General features: G+C 46.0%; 1 protein-coding gene across 1 annotated transcript in view; it reads right to left on the minus strand.

Moving 5' to 3' along the window:
• Positions 1–10,044, minus strand: part of PIP4K2A (phosphatidylinositol-5-phosphate 4-kinase type 2 alpha) — a 97,792-nt gene extending 87,748 nt beyond the window's left edge. The window contains exon 1 of the mRNA XM_053265229.1: positions 9,514–10,044. Coding sequence (XP_053121204.1) covers positions 9,514–9,654 — 141 coding nt within the window. The 5' untranslated portion in view covers positions 9,655–10,044. The remainder of the gene's footprint in view (positions 1–9,513) is intronic.
• Between the last annotated feature and the right edge of the window lie 7,625 nt (positions 10,045–17,669).

Genomic DNA, 17,669 nt, shown 5'->3' on the forward strand with positions numbered 1-17,669 from the left:
CAAAAATGCAGGATTTTTTAAAGTATCAACTTGTCAAAATATGGATAGTAAAGAGAAATAAAAACTACATCACACACATTTAGTCACTTTATTGTAACTGAAGGCTTTATTTTCAGGAAGATAGCAAGTTTTTAAAATATGAATAAAGAGAGGCAAGTGCTATGTACACTATATCATAAATGATTAATGGTGATTCTGCTAAACTTTATATGGTAAGTACCTAAAGGTTTTTAGCCTACTTTCCTTAAGGAAAGTAAGCTTATGAGAGGGATGTGTACTCCCCAGGGATCTGTACGGGGATCAGTGCTTTTTAATTTATTCATAAATGATCTAGAAGTTGTGGTAAGCAGCAAGGTGGCCAAATTTGCAGATGACACCAAACTATTTAGGGTCATGAAATCCAAAACAGATTGTGAGGAACCCCAAAAGTATCTCTCCCAACTGGGTGAGTGGGCGACAAAATGGCAAATGCGATTCAATGTTGGCAAGTGTAAAGTGATGCACATTGGGATGAAATACCCCAACTTCAAATATATGCTGATGGGATCTGATCTGACAGTGACTGACCAGGAGAGGGATCTTGGGGTCATGGTGGACAGCTCATTGAAAGTGTCGACTCAATGTGCGGCAGCTGTGAAAAAGGCCAATTCCATGTTAGGGATCATTAGGATGGGTATTGAAAACGAATCTGCTAATATTATAATGCCTTTATAAAAATCTACAGCATGGCCATATATAGAGCACTGTTACAGTTCTGGTCACCACATCTAAAAAAGGACTTTGTAGAACTGGAAAAGATACAGAAGAAGGCAACCAAGATGATCATGGGCCTAGAGCACCTTCCTTATGAGGCAAGACTACAACACCTGGGGCTTTTTAGTTTAGAAAAAAAGAGACTGCAGGGAGACATGATAGAGGTCTATAAAATCATGCATGGTGTGGAGAAAGTGGATAGAAAGAAATTATTCTCCCTCTCACATAACACTAGAACCAGGGGTCATCCCATGAAATTGATTGCCAGGAAATCTAGGACCAACAAACGGAGGTACTTTTTCACACAATGCATAATCAACTTGTGGAATTCTCTGCCATGAGATGTGGTGACAGCTAACAACCTGGATGGCTTTAAGAGGGGTTTGGATAACTTCATGGAGGAGAGGTCTATCATTGGCTACTAGTCTGAGGGCTATAGGCCACCTGCAGCCTCCAAGGCAGGATGCCTCTGAGTACCAGTTGCAGGGAAGTAACAGCAGGAGAGAGGGCATGCCCTCAACTCCTGCCTGTAGGCTTCCAGTGGCAAATAGGATGCTGGACTAGATGGGCCTTATCCAGCAGGGCTGTTCTTATGTTATAAAACAGATTAAAATATCAATTAATAAAAACATTAAAATATCAATTAAAAGCCTGGGAGAACAGGTATGCCTTCAGAGTCCTCCTTAAGGAAACAGAGAAGAAGCTGCTCTTATTTCAGCAGGGAGAGCATTCCAAAGCCCGGGGCAGCCACAGAGAAGGCCCAGTCCTTAGTCATCACCAAGTGAGTCGGCATCAGTCATAACCAGACCGCTCCAGATGATCTTAATAGACAAGGTTCACTGTCTTAAGAGAAGGTGATCTCTTAAGTACCCTGGACCCAAGCCATTGAGGGTTTTATAGGTAATAACCAGCACTTTATATTTCATTCGGAAAAAACATATAGGCAGCCAATGCTGTTCTTTCAAAACTAGTGTTATATGGTCCCTTTGGGTAAACGGACGCATGCGATGGACGCATGCGTAGTGCCAACTTCTACTTGTTACCAAGGATGCAGACAACGATGGGGGCAGGGGCGGCAGGGAGGAACTCTGCCGCCCCAAAAACTTTGCAGCAAAGTCAAGCGCCGGAGGGGGAAGAGCGGTGGGAGGGGTAAGTACTACCCACCCGCCCTTAAAGCCACACTCCCCCCAGTGCCGGACCACGCCTCCGTGATTCCGTGCACATCCCTACTTGGTTGCCCGGGTCAGGGGAGGTGCCAAGCACTCTTCCCTCTAAGGTGTGCACACATGCGCACACTCACAAGTTTTCTGATGTCCACTCAATTCATTTTAGTTCCCGCTCAGGTTGAATTAGGAAGGCCCCACATTGAATGCATGTGCGCACACAGTGCCTTGATATTGCCCCCCAGAACCAAACTCATTCTGCACAGAGATGAAAAAAAGTTAGAGGGACCACTGGTGCCAAGTCACTGAACCCCACTGCTCCCATGCCCAGCAAATTTGGCGGCTGGGAGAGCAAGGCACACTCCTCTCCTTCACAGCCAGCATTTCATTCAAATGCTGGCTTGGGGCTACCCCCGCCCAAAAGCAAGGCAGAGATGGCAAAAGTGAGCCAGCCAGCATTTCAATGAAACACTGGCTGGGAAGGATCCCTAGTGGCCACTCCCCACGCATCCACACTGGAAGCAGGGGACATGGTCAGGGACTGGATGGGGCCATTCAGACCCATTGCTGAGTTTCCACAGCCCAGTTAGTTCAATGAACAGCCCAGTTAATTCAATGAACTGCAGACTGAGAAAGGGAAACTTTGCAACAGAGCTGAATAGCCCCATCCTGCCACAGACCACGCCTCCTGTGTCTGATGTGGATGCAGGGGGCGTGGCTTTGGCAAGTGCATGATAATGGACATACAGAAATCAGTAAAGGGAGCTGCCAGCAGGACCTTGTCACACAGCCCCTGGCAAGCTCCTTACCCACCTGGAAACACACGCACACACAAAGATTCATTATGATATTCCAACTGACTGGTCTTTGTTTATTCTGGCCAACATTTGTAAAATAAACCTCCAATCATGGATTCAGATCTAGGTTTATTTTAGAGAAGTTAGTCAGGGTAAACCATGATCAGTCAGCCTGGATGTCACAATCGATCTTAGTTTTTAAACTGAAGGAGGATACATCAGAGGCTCATGCAGATGAGGGAGTGAGGAGAACATGTGTTCTTGAGATTTGGGGATGTCACACAGAACTGAGATTTAACCTTGGTTCTGTGTGATGTCTGAACCAGCCCACTGCAATATCTTGGCAGGAAGACCAGCAACTGGCTAAGTAGTTTGACATTACTCAAGTTCTTTCCATGTCCAAGCCAGATATGCAAATTTATTTTCTTCAGATGTACAACACAAGATGAATACTATTTCCTTTCCCACTTGTAGAAGATCAGTGCTGAGTGGAAGGACAGGAAGTGGTTCAGAAATCTCCGGATCCCATTACTGGTTTCAGAAAGAGACCATTTTTCAGCACCCCATCATATAATATACATCAATTGCACTGGCACACACCAATTTTCTAAAATGTAATATCTCAGCATTAATGTTAAAAAGTAGATTATACACTTCAGGACCTTTCCCATTTTTCTTTCCATTAATGACTTTAGCCTGAGGGCAAAGCAACATTACAATAAGATTCTGTTATTGCACAAGGCAATTCCATTACCTCTTAGTTTCTCTGAATATTTTAGTTTAATCTAAAGAAAGGCAGAGTGCAAAGCTTTGTACACTGTGTAGTTTATAGAAAAATAGTCACCTACCCAAGACCATGCACTGGGCTGAATTTGGATATAATTCTACAAGTGCAAAAGGGGGTGTCTAAAAATGAGGATTCAACTATTTAAATATTTTCAGTATTTCTGGTAGTATTCTATCGAAAGTTTTTGTTTTTTAAGATGGCCTTATAGTAGAAGTTCTCTTGCCTGCAAGCACCTAATATATCTGGATTCATTCATGCTCCAAAGCTCGTACTTCCTTTCAACTTCCAGGACACTGAAGAGTTTAGGAAATTCAGAGCTGATGTCCATTCAAACAGAAAACCAGCAATTAGATGACCCTTTAAAAGGGCCATTGGCTTCTATACTGTGCAGTGCTCTGCCAAGCCAAGAGCCAGACAGCTACAGCAGTTCCATCCTTCTCTAAATCTGTCCAGCAAACACAGGAGGGCTCTGTGGTGCCTAGAGGATGCATCTGCACTGCAACTATAAGGGACACAGTCCTTAGGCATCAGAGTCCCTTTGCATTCAGTAGCTGTGTGGACAGGCTTTGAAGGACAGAACCAGCAGGCATACCCTGCTCTTGGATCAGCAGGGCACTCTGCAGCATGTAAGCCACAGTTTCTAATGGGGCAACAGCTAAGAAAAAAAGAACAGCCCTGCTGGATTGGGCCCAAGGCCCATCCAGTCCAGCATCCTGTTTCACACAGTGGCCCACCAGATGCCACTGGAAGCCACAGGCAGGAGTTGAGGGCATGTCCTTCTCCTGCTGTTACTCCCCTGCAACTGGTACCCAGAGGCATCCTGCCTTGGAGGCTGGAGGTGGCCTATAGCCCTCGGATAAGTAGCTGTTGACAGACCTCTCCTCCACGAAGTTAATAAGAACATAAGCTCTCAGAAGGTTCACATGGTAAGTGTCCCCTCTTTGAACAGGAGGGAAAGCACCTGCAGAAAGGAAGCGATGAGGGCTAAGCAGCAATACGGGGAAAGAGGAAGGGAGATGGAAGAGTGGAGCACTGGGATGGAGAATGAGACAAAGGGAATCCAGAAAAGAAGTGCTGAGCATGGAAGTGGGTGAAAAAGAATGAAAAGAAAGAGTAGAATGCAGAATTGTAAGGTAAAAGGGGCTGGTGAGAAGGAGGAGAGGGAAGCAGAAGGGCTGGAGAGAAAGAAGGGAGCAGCAGGGAGATAATCTGAAGAAAGGGAAGATGAATGAGGAGGAGATAATTTCTTTAGGCAGGAAGGAAGAGGTAGAAAGGACACTAATGTAAGTGAGGGGAGGCAATACACAACCAAATACTCATTTTAAATACATTTTTGGCTAGTATACAATATCAGCTAAAAAGTAGTGTCCTGGATGATTCTGTTACCCTCAGGGTAACAGGATAGGCAAAAGCACTTCTTCTCTAGTCTTTACCCTAGAGGTTTCAATAATGCTCTGTGCACAAAACCCAGTTGTAGGACTGTACAGATATCTGATAGAAGAATGGAAACAGCAGTCCACGCTCAGCCCAGATCTCCTAACTTCAAGGCTTCAAGGAGCATGTCTGCTGACCTCTACTTCAGTTTACTCGCGGCCTAGAGATGGAAAAAAGTGCCACCTATCTAGCCATCCAGATACTACTACTACATAGAAAGTTCAGGGACAATAAATCAGCTTTGTCCAAGGCTGGTTCTTAGGAATTTGAAATATTTGTCCAGCCTATAACTTTTCTGGTTAACAGAAATGTTCCTCTACCATATATGTTAGATTTGGATAACATTCAAATACAGGACAGAGATGTACAAAATACAGCAAACAATATTTTTACTCCATTTATTTATTTGTACAGCATGAGTTTGCAATTTCTTGAATTTTACACTTTTTTGGTTTTACTGTTTTCAGCTTAAAATTTTTTTTAAAAAGGCTTTACATAGGCAGCTTTTATGAGATAGTATAGGTGAGGTTAAGAGAAAGGTTTTAATGCCATTATATACAGTCTTTAGTTTAAAGCAAGCCATTCAATTTCTCTTTCCCCCACCCCACATACTTACAGTGCAATCCTATGCATTTCCCTTCAGAAACAAAGTCCAGTTAGTTCAACTGGGCTTGCTCCCAAGTAAGCATGCAGAGGACTGCAGCTTTAGACTATCTTTAGGCATCTACCCTCCTGGACACTTTGTTAAAAGCTTAGCAAGAATAATCTAATGCATTCAAGCTCTAATTCTTTTCTGAGCATGCAATTTGTGTTGACACTGTTCTGGTTAACAGGTTCTCCTTTTCAACTCAAAGGACTTTACAGTGGGGGTGGGAGTGGGGGTGGATTGTTATTTCACTACAAGGCCTGAATATAAGAAACTTGATAGAACACCCTTAATAAAGTGGCAGTCCATGAAACCTGTACCATAAGAACTTCCAGTCTGCAAGACAAAGGCTGTCATGTTAGAAGTGAATGATTTTGACACCAATGTTAATAAAGAGATAATTAGTAACTCAAGACATTTCCTACTGCAATCAAGTCTGCTTACATGATAATTGCCCCCAAGATAACCTTGGAACTCTCCATCTCTTGCCAATGTAAACAAATCAGAGGATAAAGTGAACTGAATGAGTCAACAACTCATTTTCCATAAGGCAGGCAGTTGCATCCCATGTACAGCATCCACCGTTCCACAGAAAAGAATGAATCTAGTTGACCAATATAGGTGCAGGGCTCAAAAGTTTGAAATTCCAGTTATTTGTGTAGAAAAGAGCCTTAGGATAAAAACCCTAGGCCAGTGACCTGCGATAGCCACTTTTTGGTAAGCAAACCCATATGCAACACCCTTTCAGACACTGTGCTCAGATTTCAGACTTGAAAGGAAGCCAGATTTCACATGGAATCCTTTTCTTCCAGCAAAACTGCATTTTAAAGCTTGGGTAGCATTTCAGAAGCAGAGACACACTGACATGACATTTGAGCAAGTACAAAAATTGAGGGCTCTGCTTTACAGTAAAGGTAAAGTGTAACATCGAGTCGATTTCAACCCCTGGCGCCCACAGAGCCCTGTGGTTTTCTTTTGGTAGAATACAGGAGGGATTTTACCATTGCCACCTCCCGTGCAGTTTGGGATGATGCCTTTCAGCACCTTCCTATATCACTGCTGCCTAATACAGTACCAGTGGGGATTCGAACCGGCAACCTTCTGCTTGTTAGTCAAGCATTTCCCCACTACGCCACTTAAAGTGGCACTTTACATAGTAGTGATTGTTAATACACAAGTCCTTATCTTATGCTTTTAACATAACATCCAATATATCTAGATTCTAAGAACAATCCTTTTGAGAAGTCCAGACAAGTAACCTTAAGCTAAAAACAATGACTGGGTTACTGAAGAGTTTTCCCTTAAAAGAAATTTAAAAAAATAAAATCATCCCGAAACATTGTGCTGCTACTAAGTGAAGAGAAAAGTTAGCCAAACCCATCACAGATACAATATAGCATCAACCTAGTCTAGATCTTCTGGAGTGATAGGAGCAACTGTGAGAGTTACAATGCTGAAGCTTTCACACCGATGTTCAAATGACTACATATTAAGTATGTATTCAAATCAGTGTGTGTGTATATGTGTAAAAACTACTGCCTGAATAGAGATTGATATTATTTTACTATTATTATTTTTACATTTATATCCCGCTCTTCCTCCAAGGAGCCCAGAGTGGTGTACTACATACTTGAGGTTCTCTTTCACAACAACCCTGTGAAGTAGGCTAGGCTGAGAGAGAAGTGACTGACCCAGAGTCACTCAGCTAGTTTCATGGCTGAACGGGGATTTGAACTCGGGTCTCCCCAGTCCTAGTCCAGCACTCTAACCACTACACCACGCTGGCTCTCATGGGCCATGAGATATGCCCCCATTTATACACCCTTAATGCCAAATTTGCACAACTACACATACAATGCATTTGACAATTTGCCAAGGGAAGATTGGGACACAGCGAGGTTTAAAGTTGATAAAATAGCCAAATGGAGCTTCTGCCCAAAGTTAGCACACGAGCCACAAGAGCAACAGCAGTGCAAGCCCACTGTTAAAACCTTGCAAAAAAGGAAGGAAAGAAAGCAACACAAGGTTTCCACCCAAGCCAATTGTACAACAGCATACAATTGCTCCGTAACAAGGTAGAAGCTTCTGTGCAAGAGGCAGGAAGCAGAGTGCAAACACCAGAAGTTCACAGAATGTGGAACCCACGGTGCCCCACCTCATGCAGTTTTGAACAGCACCCCACACAGTCTGGCCAGGCCCCATTCTCACATACATAGCATATCAATTCTGCAATCAGGTGAATGCAACTAATATATTATGCATTTCCCCCCTTTACAAATACCACCCCTCCCCATCCCCTTTGAAGGGTCCAAGTCAGACAACCCAATCCCAAACACTAGCATCTCAAACACATTACTGCACAACATAATCACCGACAAGGAAACTGATATGATGTGCACCATGTCAGAAGACAGGTAGGGGTGACAATACTCATACACCCCATTTGGCTAAAGACTTCAGGTCCGACCATGGTCAGTAGTAGCCAAGCTTCACAGTTCCTTTCTCCCTGGACCAATCAGATCAACACCACACAGTTCAGTGAACCGCTAGTGCCCATTTGCAGGCAGGACACTGCAGCATTGCACAGAAGCAGCAGCAGCAGCATGCCTCCAGCCTCAGTCAAGGTAAAGTGCGCCGTGGAGTCGGTGTCGACTCCTGGTGACCACAGAGCCCTGTGGTTGTCTTTGGAGGAATCTACCATTGCCATCTCCCGCGCAGTATGAGATGATGCCTTTCAGCATCTTCCTATATCGCTGCTGCCCGATATAGGTGTTTCCCATAGTCTGGGAAACATACCAGCGGGGATTATTCTGGTTTGCTAGTCTAGCAGTATTTTAATTCAGACATTCACTCTACCTTTCAGTTACACGGTGCACATTATGCTTTGGGGGCCGAGTGGGAGGTGTGCATGGTGTGGATGTGCAGAGAATATCCCAGCTCCTCTGAAGCCTGACATTTTGCCACTGCTCAGCAAAATGCACCCATCCTGGACAGCAGCAAAGCTTTTAGCCCAGTGGCCAGACACACACAGCACCCACCATCAACCTAGTGCCGCTCCACCACCAGCCATGCCCAAGGCATATTTGTTACAGTTCCTCGCCACTCTGCAGGGGAGAAGAATCACCCATCGCATGAAGTTAAAGACTGTCTTGCTGTATCTGATCACAATCCTACTAGCCCAGCATTGTGTTTCCAACAGCAGCAGTCGGAGGCCTCCAAGATATAAAGAAGAGAGCCACCCTCTGTTAAGTGTCCAGCATCTAGGAGCCCAAGATATACCACCTCTGCCCATGGAGGTTGAATTTAGCCACCATGGCCAATAGCCATGGCTCATCAGTTACCAGGCACTGGGGTGTTCCTAACCGTATGGGCACAGTGCAAGCCCGTGTCCACTTGCACACACAACTTGAGTGCAATGCATGCACAATTCCACAGGCAGAACGCTGCATGCCCACTGCTTCTGCCACCCAAGGGCAATATGCCTCTGAACTCATCTGTCCAAGGGCACATAGGTGGCCATGGAGAGGCCCACCCCTCTGCCTTTCAGGTAAGAATAGGTCACCCTCTCTTCACCTACACTGGCCAGTAACCTTCCTTACCAGGGTTGTGTCAAGTCCAAGCTTCCCACTGCAAGGCTGGACCTCAACATGAAAAAAAGATTGTGGGGGGTGGGAAGAGAGAAAAAGACACACCAGTTGGGAATGCCAAGGCTCCCTTTCAGGGCTGGAAGGGCAGAGCCAAGATCCAGAAAGAGCTACTTCGGAGCAAGCAGGAGGAGGTGGGGGCTGCAAAAAAGAGCCCCCGCATTGACAGGGGGGGGTCCTGCGCGGCAGAACAAGGTAGTCGTGCCCGGGGAGGAGGCAGCAGCCTCTGGAGGGCCAACCCGGCAACCCTCCCCTCCCCACCGAGGAAGCTGGAGGCTGCGGCTCTTACCGAGTGGTTCACCCCCCACATGAGGACGCTGAGGAGCGGGTCACTGGCCCGGAAGAGCTTGACTTTCTGGGCCACGAAATGCTTCTTCTTGGTCTTGGTCTTGCTCGCCATAACGGACACGATGTTGCCCGGGGCCGCCATGGAAGCCCAAGAGGAAGAGCCGCCGCCGCCGCCGCCGCGAAGGAGAAAGAAGCGAGGACCGAAGGGAGGGAACCGCGAGGCTCAGCAGCAGCCCGGACCCTCTGCGGGCGAGAGAGGAGGGGCCGGCGGCAGAGCCAGGCAGGCGGCGAGACGGAGCGCGGCGGTGGGATGAGCGGCGGGCGCTAGCGCGGCTGCGGCAGGAGCGAGGAGGAGGAGGCGGGCTGGTCCCTGGCGCTGCTGCGATTGCCGCCTGTCCTGCTGGTGCCGCAGCTGCTGCCGCCGCAGGACGATGCCAAGCACATCCTGGCCTGGCCGCCGTCGCTGCTGCTGCTGCTGCTGCCGCCGCCGACTGAAAAGGGCCCCCTCCCTCCTCCTCCTCCTCCCTGCACAGGCCCCGCCTCCCCCCTGCTCCCTTCGCCCCGCCCATCCTGGCACACTCGGAGCGCTCCGCCTCCCCCAAGCAGCAGCATCGGGCCCAGCAGGGAGCTGCTGCCAGGCAAGAAGAACAAGCAAAGCGGAGCGCTTTGCTTTTATGAGCGTGCGCGCCACTTCTGGGCATGCGCTTTGGAGGAAGTGAAGGGTTCCTGGTTTCCCTGCTGCCCTGCTTTTGCTGGGGGTCATGTCTTAATTCTCCTCCCTCCCCAACTCGAGACAGATAGAATCGTAGATGAAATGATAACTCCCCCCCGCCCACAATCTATTCAGCTATCAGCTGATTAAAAACATGTTCAATAATCTGTGTGTTTAAAAAAAATCTAATTCTTCTGTCAAGTAACAGATTAAATGTTAGCAAAGGAACGCCTTTAGATATCCGTTCTGTGCTGTGTAAAGTGACAGCCACGTTGGGAGGAAAAGGAAGGAGAAGGAAGAAGATCATATAATAAAGTTCAATATAAGTTTTAAAGTTGCAAATCTGCCTTGAAATTATGCCCACTCAGCAGGGTCAGCCAACTTCTGTCACACTACCAGAATTAGAAACTACACTGGTGGTGTAGTGAAGGTATGGCAGAATTCTACCACCATTGCACCAGCAGTATGCATGATCAATGCAACCTCTGTGCTGGAAGGACAGTGCCAACTGTTTGTATTCTATCCAGCATCCTTTATGTTGTATTGTTTAAAAGTTGGTCCCAGTAAGGATCCGGAAGAGTGTGCAAGAAAGGGAAAGGGAGGAGAAGGAGAAAACTGAGTTGTTTCTGAATAAACTCTTAGTTAAATCAATATAAGATTACTTTTTGTTTGTGAGAGAAGCAGCTATACAACACGAACAAAGGAGAAAAGCTGTCTGAAGTCATGGGTGTGGCAGGGGAGGAGTGACATTTATAGATTTCGCTTCTGTTGTCCCAGGTGTTCCAATGATGAATTTAAGAGGTTCTATGGTAAGCAGAAGGACAAGTAGCTCCCACCCAGAAGTGCACTACCGGTGTGTCTCTAGGGCCAGTTAACGCCAGATTATCTGGACACATGTAGGTAAGGCTTCTTACCTGGGCAGCCTCTAACTCTTCCTGATAGCAGTGGTGGCTTATGAAGACTCTGGGGGGACAATGACAGAAACTGTCCTCTCTCCTGGCCTTAGGTAGCCACATTTTAGTTTGCATCTAGACATTTTCTTTCCTGGTGACAGTAGTGCTAAGCTTAGAACTCAAGCAGAGGGTGCCTCATAGGACCTCATCAGGGGCGTAGCAAGGTTGAAGTGGGCCCAGAGACAAGATTTTTTAAATGCCCCCCCCCCACTGAAGCTCAGCTCATGAAGTAAAGAAATCTTTTAAAAAGGTTTTGTAAACTGTGGATGATGCAAGTCATGTAATGGTACTAGAGAAAGACATGCTGTTCTGGTAGCTCCAGGTCTTAACACTCACATCAGTTTCGGAAGATGAATACAACTGAAGGAAGCCTGGGCGGGTGCGCGGCTGGGGGAATCAGTCATGTGATTTGCCTCTGGGGGCCCCCAAGGCAGTGGGCCCCCAGACAACTGTCTCCCCTTGCCCTATTATAGTTACACCCCTGGACCTCATGAGGTCCTCATAGGACAGTATGCTAGGTTTTGAGCTATGATCAGCATAGCAGCCTATATCACTAAATCTGGTTTGTGAGAATCTAGCACAGAGGTTGCCACCTTTTGGCCTGTTGCAGATAAATTACTAATCCTCTATAAGTAATTTGTACAGGAAGCAACTTTAGCTGAGAAATAAGATTTTGATATTTAATACTAACTGAAACATAGGCTAGGACAAGAATAGACTAACAGTCTCATACAGAGAGAGGGAGAACCTCTCAGTTTGAATCCAAGACAGCAGGTCAGAAGCAAACAAACTGTGACTTCACCTCCAAGCCAGTACACAGAGACAAAATATACAGGCAAGCATATCAAGTACAAGAACTGAGACAATGCTATGACAAAATCGCACGTGCTCTGCCCCAGATGTTGCTCCCCTCATCCCCAGCCACAATGGCCTCTTGGATGATGATGGTTGTGGTCCAGCATCATCTGGGGATCCAGGGTTGAGAACCCCTGATTTAGCATGCTGAATCAATATGTAGGTCAGTCACAAAAGCATTCCATTACCAAAAGAATTAGGATGTCCTTTCTTTAATGTTTGTTAATAATGATTGATGTTGGCTTTTCTCAGCTGGTAGCAATTCCCATCTGGTAGCAACACTGATAGTTTTGGTGTACTATTTTTATTGCATCCCCTTTCCTCACTTTTTACTTCCATCCAGGAGACCTCTGAAGCTGGCCACATACATATATTATCTGTGCTTTGAATTAGTTCCTCATTCTGATTCGAGATGTCACTTGAGCTTTGATGCTGCTTCCAGGTTTGGTTTTGTTTTTGCTCTTTCTACTGAGACTCCTGTGCCAGCTTCTTAGTTTGGAGCTCATGCCAAAAGCATTTTTCATCTTGAGGAGTCTTTATATAGTACACAAGAACATAAGAACAGCCTTGCTGGATCAGGCCCAAGGCCTATCTAGTCCAGTATCTTGTTTCACACAGTGGCCCACCAGATGATGCCCCTGAGAAGTCCACAGGCAAGAGTTGAGGGCATGGCCCCTACAACTGGTACTAAGAGGTATCTTGCCTCTGAGGCTGGAGGTGGCCTATAGCCATCAGACTAGTAGCCATTGATAGACCTGTCCTCCTTGAATTTGTCTGAGCCCCTTTTAAAGTCATCAAAGCTAGTGGCCATCACCACATCCCATAGCAGAGAATTCCAGTGTTGTAAAAGAGGGAGAAAAATTATCTCTGTCCATTCTCTCTACTCCATGCATAATTTAATACACCTCTATCATGTTTCCTCATAGTCGCCTCTTTTCCAAACTAAAAAGCCCAAGATGCTGTAGCCTTGCCTCATAAGGAAGGTGCTCCAGACCCCTGATCATCTTGGTTGCCCTCTTCTGCACCTTTTCCAGTTCTACAATATCCTCCTTAAGATATGGTGACCAGAATGGTACGCAGTACTCCAAATGTGGCTGCACCATAGATTTGTACAAGGGCATTATAATATTAGCATTTTTATTTTCAGTCCCCTTCCTAGTGATCCCTAGCATTGAATTTGCCTTTTTCACATTTGCTGTGCACTGAGATGACACTTTGAGTGAGGTGTCCATCATGACCCCAAGATCTCTCTCCTGGTCAGTCACTGACAACTCAGGCCCCATCAGTGTATATGTGAAGTTGCGGGTTTTTGCCCCAATATGCATCACTCTAAACTTGCTTACATTGGACTGCATTTGACATTTCACTGCCCACTCACCCAGTTTGGAGAGATCCTTTTGGAGCTTCTCACAATCTGTTTTGGATTTCACTACCCTAAATAGTTCAATGATATCTTCAAATTTGGCCACTTCACTCCTGCATACCCCAGGCGCGGCTTGTGAATGCATCTCCGGGGGGCAGGGGGGGTAGCTTCTTTAAGGTAAACAGAGCCAGTGCTCCATGCCGCCCAGCAGCCCCCGTGGCAAAGAATCACCTCCGCCACTCACCTGGCTCCCGCAGAGGCGAGCCTCCGCTAGCGGCCAGGTGAGTGGTGGAGGCGATTCCCTGCCACAGGGGCTGCTGGGCGGCATGGAGCACCGGCTCCGTTTACCTTAAAGAAGCTACCCCCCACCCGGAGGAGAGTTCACGAGCTGCACCTGGCTTACCCCAACTTCTAGATCATTTATGAACAAGTTAAAGAGCACTGGTCCCAGTACAGATCCTTGGGGGACTCTCACTTCATACTTTCCTCCATTGTGAAAACTGTCCATTTACAATTCAATACAACAAATATTTATATACCATTTTTCAACAAAGGTTTCCCAAAACGGTTTGCATAGAAATAAGGTTAAATAAATAAACAAAATGGCTAAAATGGGTCTCTGTCCCCAAAGGGCTCACAATCTAAAAAGAAAAATAAGATAGACACCAGCAACAGTCACTGGAGGGATGCAGTGCTGGTGATGGATTGGGCCAGTTGCTCTCCCCCTGCTCAATAAAGAGAATCACCACTAAAAAGGTGCCTCTTTGCCAAGTTAGCAGGGGTTGACTTGGACATTTTTGAACTGTGTGTTTGGCAAAATGTGATATTCTGTTCTGTTTGGGGAGGGACTGTGTGTGTTTCTGTTCTGCAGTATTTTTTGCAAGGCAGAGTTGCAAAGAGGTGGCATTTATTCCTACCCTCAGTTTCCTGTCCTTCAACCAGTTGCCAATCCACACATGAACCTGTCCCCTTATAACCTGACTCCTAAGTTTACTCAAAAGCCTTTAGTGGGGAACTTTGTGAAAAGCTTTTTGGAAGTCCAAGTATACAAAGAGGCTATTCTCATAATGAGAGAAACCCAGGATAAGAGGCTATTTTCACAATGGGAGAAAACCAATTTTCTCCCATTGTGAGAACCACCAGGCTCACAAGAAGCCCTCCTCTTAAATGGGATTAGTGGACCGAGTGCTCCGCTAACCATGTTTTCCCGATTGCGAGTCGCCACAGTGGTGACTTGTGAGGAGATCCCTGCCGGGAGGCTAATAGCACTTAACAATAGCAATAGCACTTACATTTATATACCGCTTTATAGCCGGAGCTCTCTAAGCGGTTTACAATGATTTTTAGCATATTGCCCCCAACATTCTGGGTACTCATTTTACCGACCTCGGAAGGATGGAAGGCTGAGTCAACCTTGAGCCCCTGGTCAGGATCAAACTTGTAACCTTCTGGTTACAGGGCGGCAGTTTTACCACTGCGCCACCAGGGGCTCATTATATGAACCTCCTGGTGTCGGGGTCTCTAGAGGATGCCCCGCGCAGTAGCACAGGGCATCCTGGGACTTCTGAGGACCAGGCAGCCCCCGATCCCTGCAGCCCCTACCGTCTCCAATCCGGCCACCCAGTAATGAGCAGCTGCTCGTCTGCGGGGAGAGTGGGCTAAGCCCGCTTTCCCCACAGAACCCTCCCAAGCTCTACACATGGATCATATGTAGAGCCTCTATGTCAACCAGATCACCTTCATCCACATACCTGTTGACACTCTCAGATAACCCCAAAAGGTTAGTAAGGCAAGACTTGCCCTCACAGAAGCCATGCTGGATCTCCTTTAGCAAGACCTATTCTCAATGTCTAACAATTTTGTCCTTAAGTATGCTTTCCATCAATTTACCCAGCACAGAAGTTAAGCTAATCTGTCTGTAATTGCCTGGATCCCCTCTGGATCCCTTTTTGAAAAATCAGAGTTATATTAGCTACATTCCAAGCCTCTGGTATAGAGCCTGACTGTATGGACAAGTTACATATTTTTGCTAAGAGATCAGTAATTTCACATTTGAGTTCCTTTAGAACTCTTGGGTGGATGCCTTCTGGCCCTGGTGATTTGCTAAGTTCTAGTTTTTCAAGGCAGTTTAGAACACCCTCTCTCATCATCGCAAATTGACCCAATTCTTCAGCCTCCAAGCCTGAGCAAGTATATGGTCAGTATCCTCTTCCGTGAAGAGGTGAGATGCAAAAAACTCATTCAGCTACTCTGCAATCTCCTTATCCTCCTTAATAATCCCTTTCATGCATTCATCATCTAAGGGTTGATTAATACTGCCCTGAGCCATTTTGGAAGGATGGTATAAAAATCAAATCAATCAATCAATCAATCAATCAATAAGGGTTCGACCGCCTCACTTGCAGGTTTTCTGCTTCTGATATATTTAAATTCCCGTTGACACCTCTAGCTATATGCTCCTCTCTTTTTGCATCCCTTATTGTATCCTTGCATTTCTTTTGCCAGAGTTTATTTTCCTTTCTGTTCTCTTCATTTGGGTAAGGTAAAGTGTGCGGTCAAGTCAATTTCAACTCTAGTGCCCACAGAACCCTGTGGTTTTCTTTTGGTAGAATACAGGAGGGATTTACCACTGCCTGCTCTTGCACATGTTGAGATGATGCCTTTTTCAGCATCTTTCTATATCACTGCTGCCTGATATAGGTGTTTCCCATAGTCTGGGAAACATATCAGAGGGGGATTCAAACCAGCAACCTTCTGCTTGTTAGTCTAGCATTTCTCTGCTGCGCCATTTAAGGTGAGTTTCTTCATTTGAGTAGGACTTCCATTTGGGTAGGACTTCCATTTTCTGAAGAAAGCCTTCACTTTAATAGCTTCCCTGACTCTACTTGTTAGCCATGCTGGTATCCTCCTGAACTTGGTGTACCTTTCATCCTTCTTGGTATGCATTCCAACTGAGCTTCTATTATTGTGCTTTTGAATAAGTTCCATGCTTTCTGGAGTGAATTGACGCATCTGTTCACCAAAGATGTTCTTCCCACACCTAATAAATTCCATGCCATGCCATATCATCTGTTTTCAGTTACCATTGTTTCTTGTTACAAGTTCCTTGTTTTAGAAAGATGCCATGGATGCATATTCTGCAGGCTATTACTTATGAGGAAATCAATGGCATATTATTTGAAATAAATTTAGGGCTACAAGACTTGTATTTAAACCCTAACACTTTTTTAATGCTCCCTGCAAAAAAAGTGTCTATGGAAAAATAGGGCAGACATTTAAATTTATCTCTCTTTTCTTAACAGATCAGATCAAGAAAATAGGAGAGAGCTCAGAAAGTATTGCATTGTCTGGAGAGATGCTTGAGTTTGGATCCGTGACCCTGTTCTGATTCTGAATGCCAGCCCAGCTACAAAGCTAACAAAGTATTTTGAGCCTGATCCTATGCAGGCTTTCTTAGAAGTAAGAGCATGGCTACAGTGAGCATAAGACAGCAGCCTTAGGTTAACAACCAAGAATATTCATCTCTAGAAGACTTTTATGTTCATAACTCTCTTTGAAACTAAGCAGGACTTTGCATCTGCAGCAAATGTTACTGCTGCTGCTCCCCCCCCCGTGCATACTTCTTGTGTGGTTTCCCCACCCCCACCTCATCCCTTCTACATTTGCAGATGAAGTTCTTGCCAACACTTCCTCTGCAAGCCAGTAATAGGTCAGCTGTCAGAGTGTGCAAACTGCAGAGGAAGTACATTTTTTGCTGCTGAAGAAACTGCCGAGTCAATGCAACTGGCTATTCTGTGGTGCTGTTTATCCTGCAAGCGCGTACTGACTACCTGTGTGACAGAGATCAGATATTCTGCATGAGGAAATGAGACTAAGGCTGCAGTCTTGTGCGCACATGCCTGAGAGCAGGTCCCGTTAAACTCAGTAGCACTTAGGACCAAATTTGACCAGTGTGTTTAAACCCGGAGCTTCTCCAAAGGGGTGAGCATCCCTCTCCCATGTATAGCTAAATATACTGGCAGGGATGTGCACAGAACTGGTTTGGAGGCCCTTATGGGCTTCCAGGCAGTGGGGGTCTCCTTTTAAGAGTGGGGGAGGGTGCACTTACCCCTCCCACCGCTCCCCCCACCGCCAGCATCAGTTTTTTTAACAGCCTATTGGGGCAGCAGCGTACCTCTCTTGTCTTCTGGATAGGGATGTGCGAACCGGTTCGAATCTGAACCGGGGTGGTTCGGAGGTTCGAGTTCGAACCAAACCAGCCATCAGGTTCCAGC

This window comes from Hemicordylus capensis, chromosome 6 (assembly GCF_027244095.1).
Source record: "Hemicordylus capensis ecotype Gifberg chromosome 6, rHemCap1.1.pri, whole genome shotgun sequence".
In the NCBI taxonomy this organism is placed as follows: Eukaryota; Metazoa; Chordata; class Lepidosauria; order Squamata; family Cordylidae; genus Hemicordylus; species Hemicordylus capensis.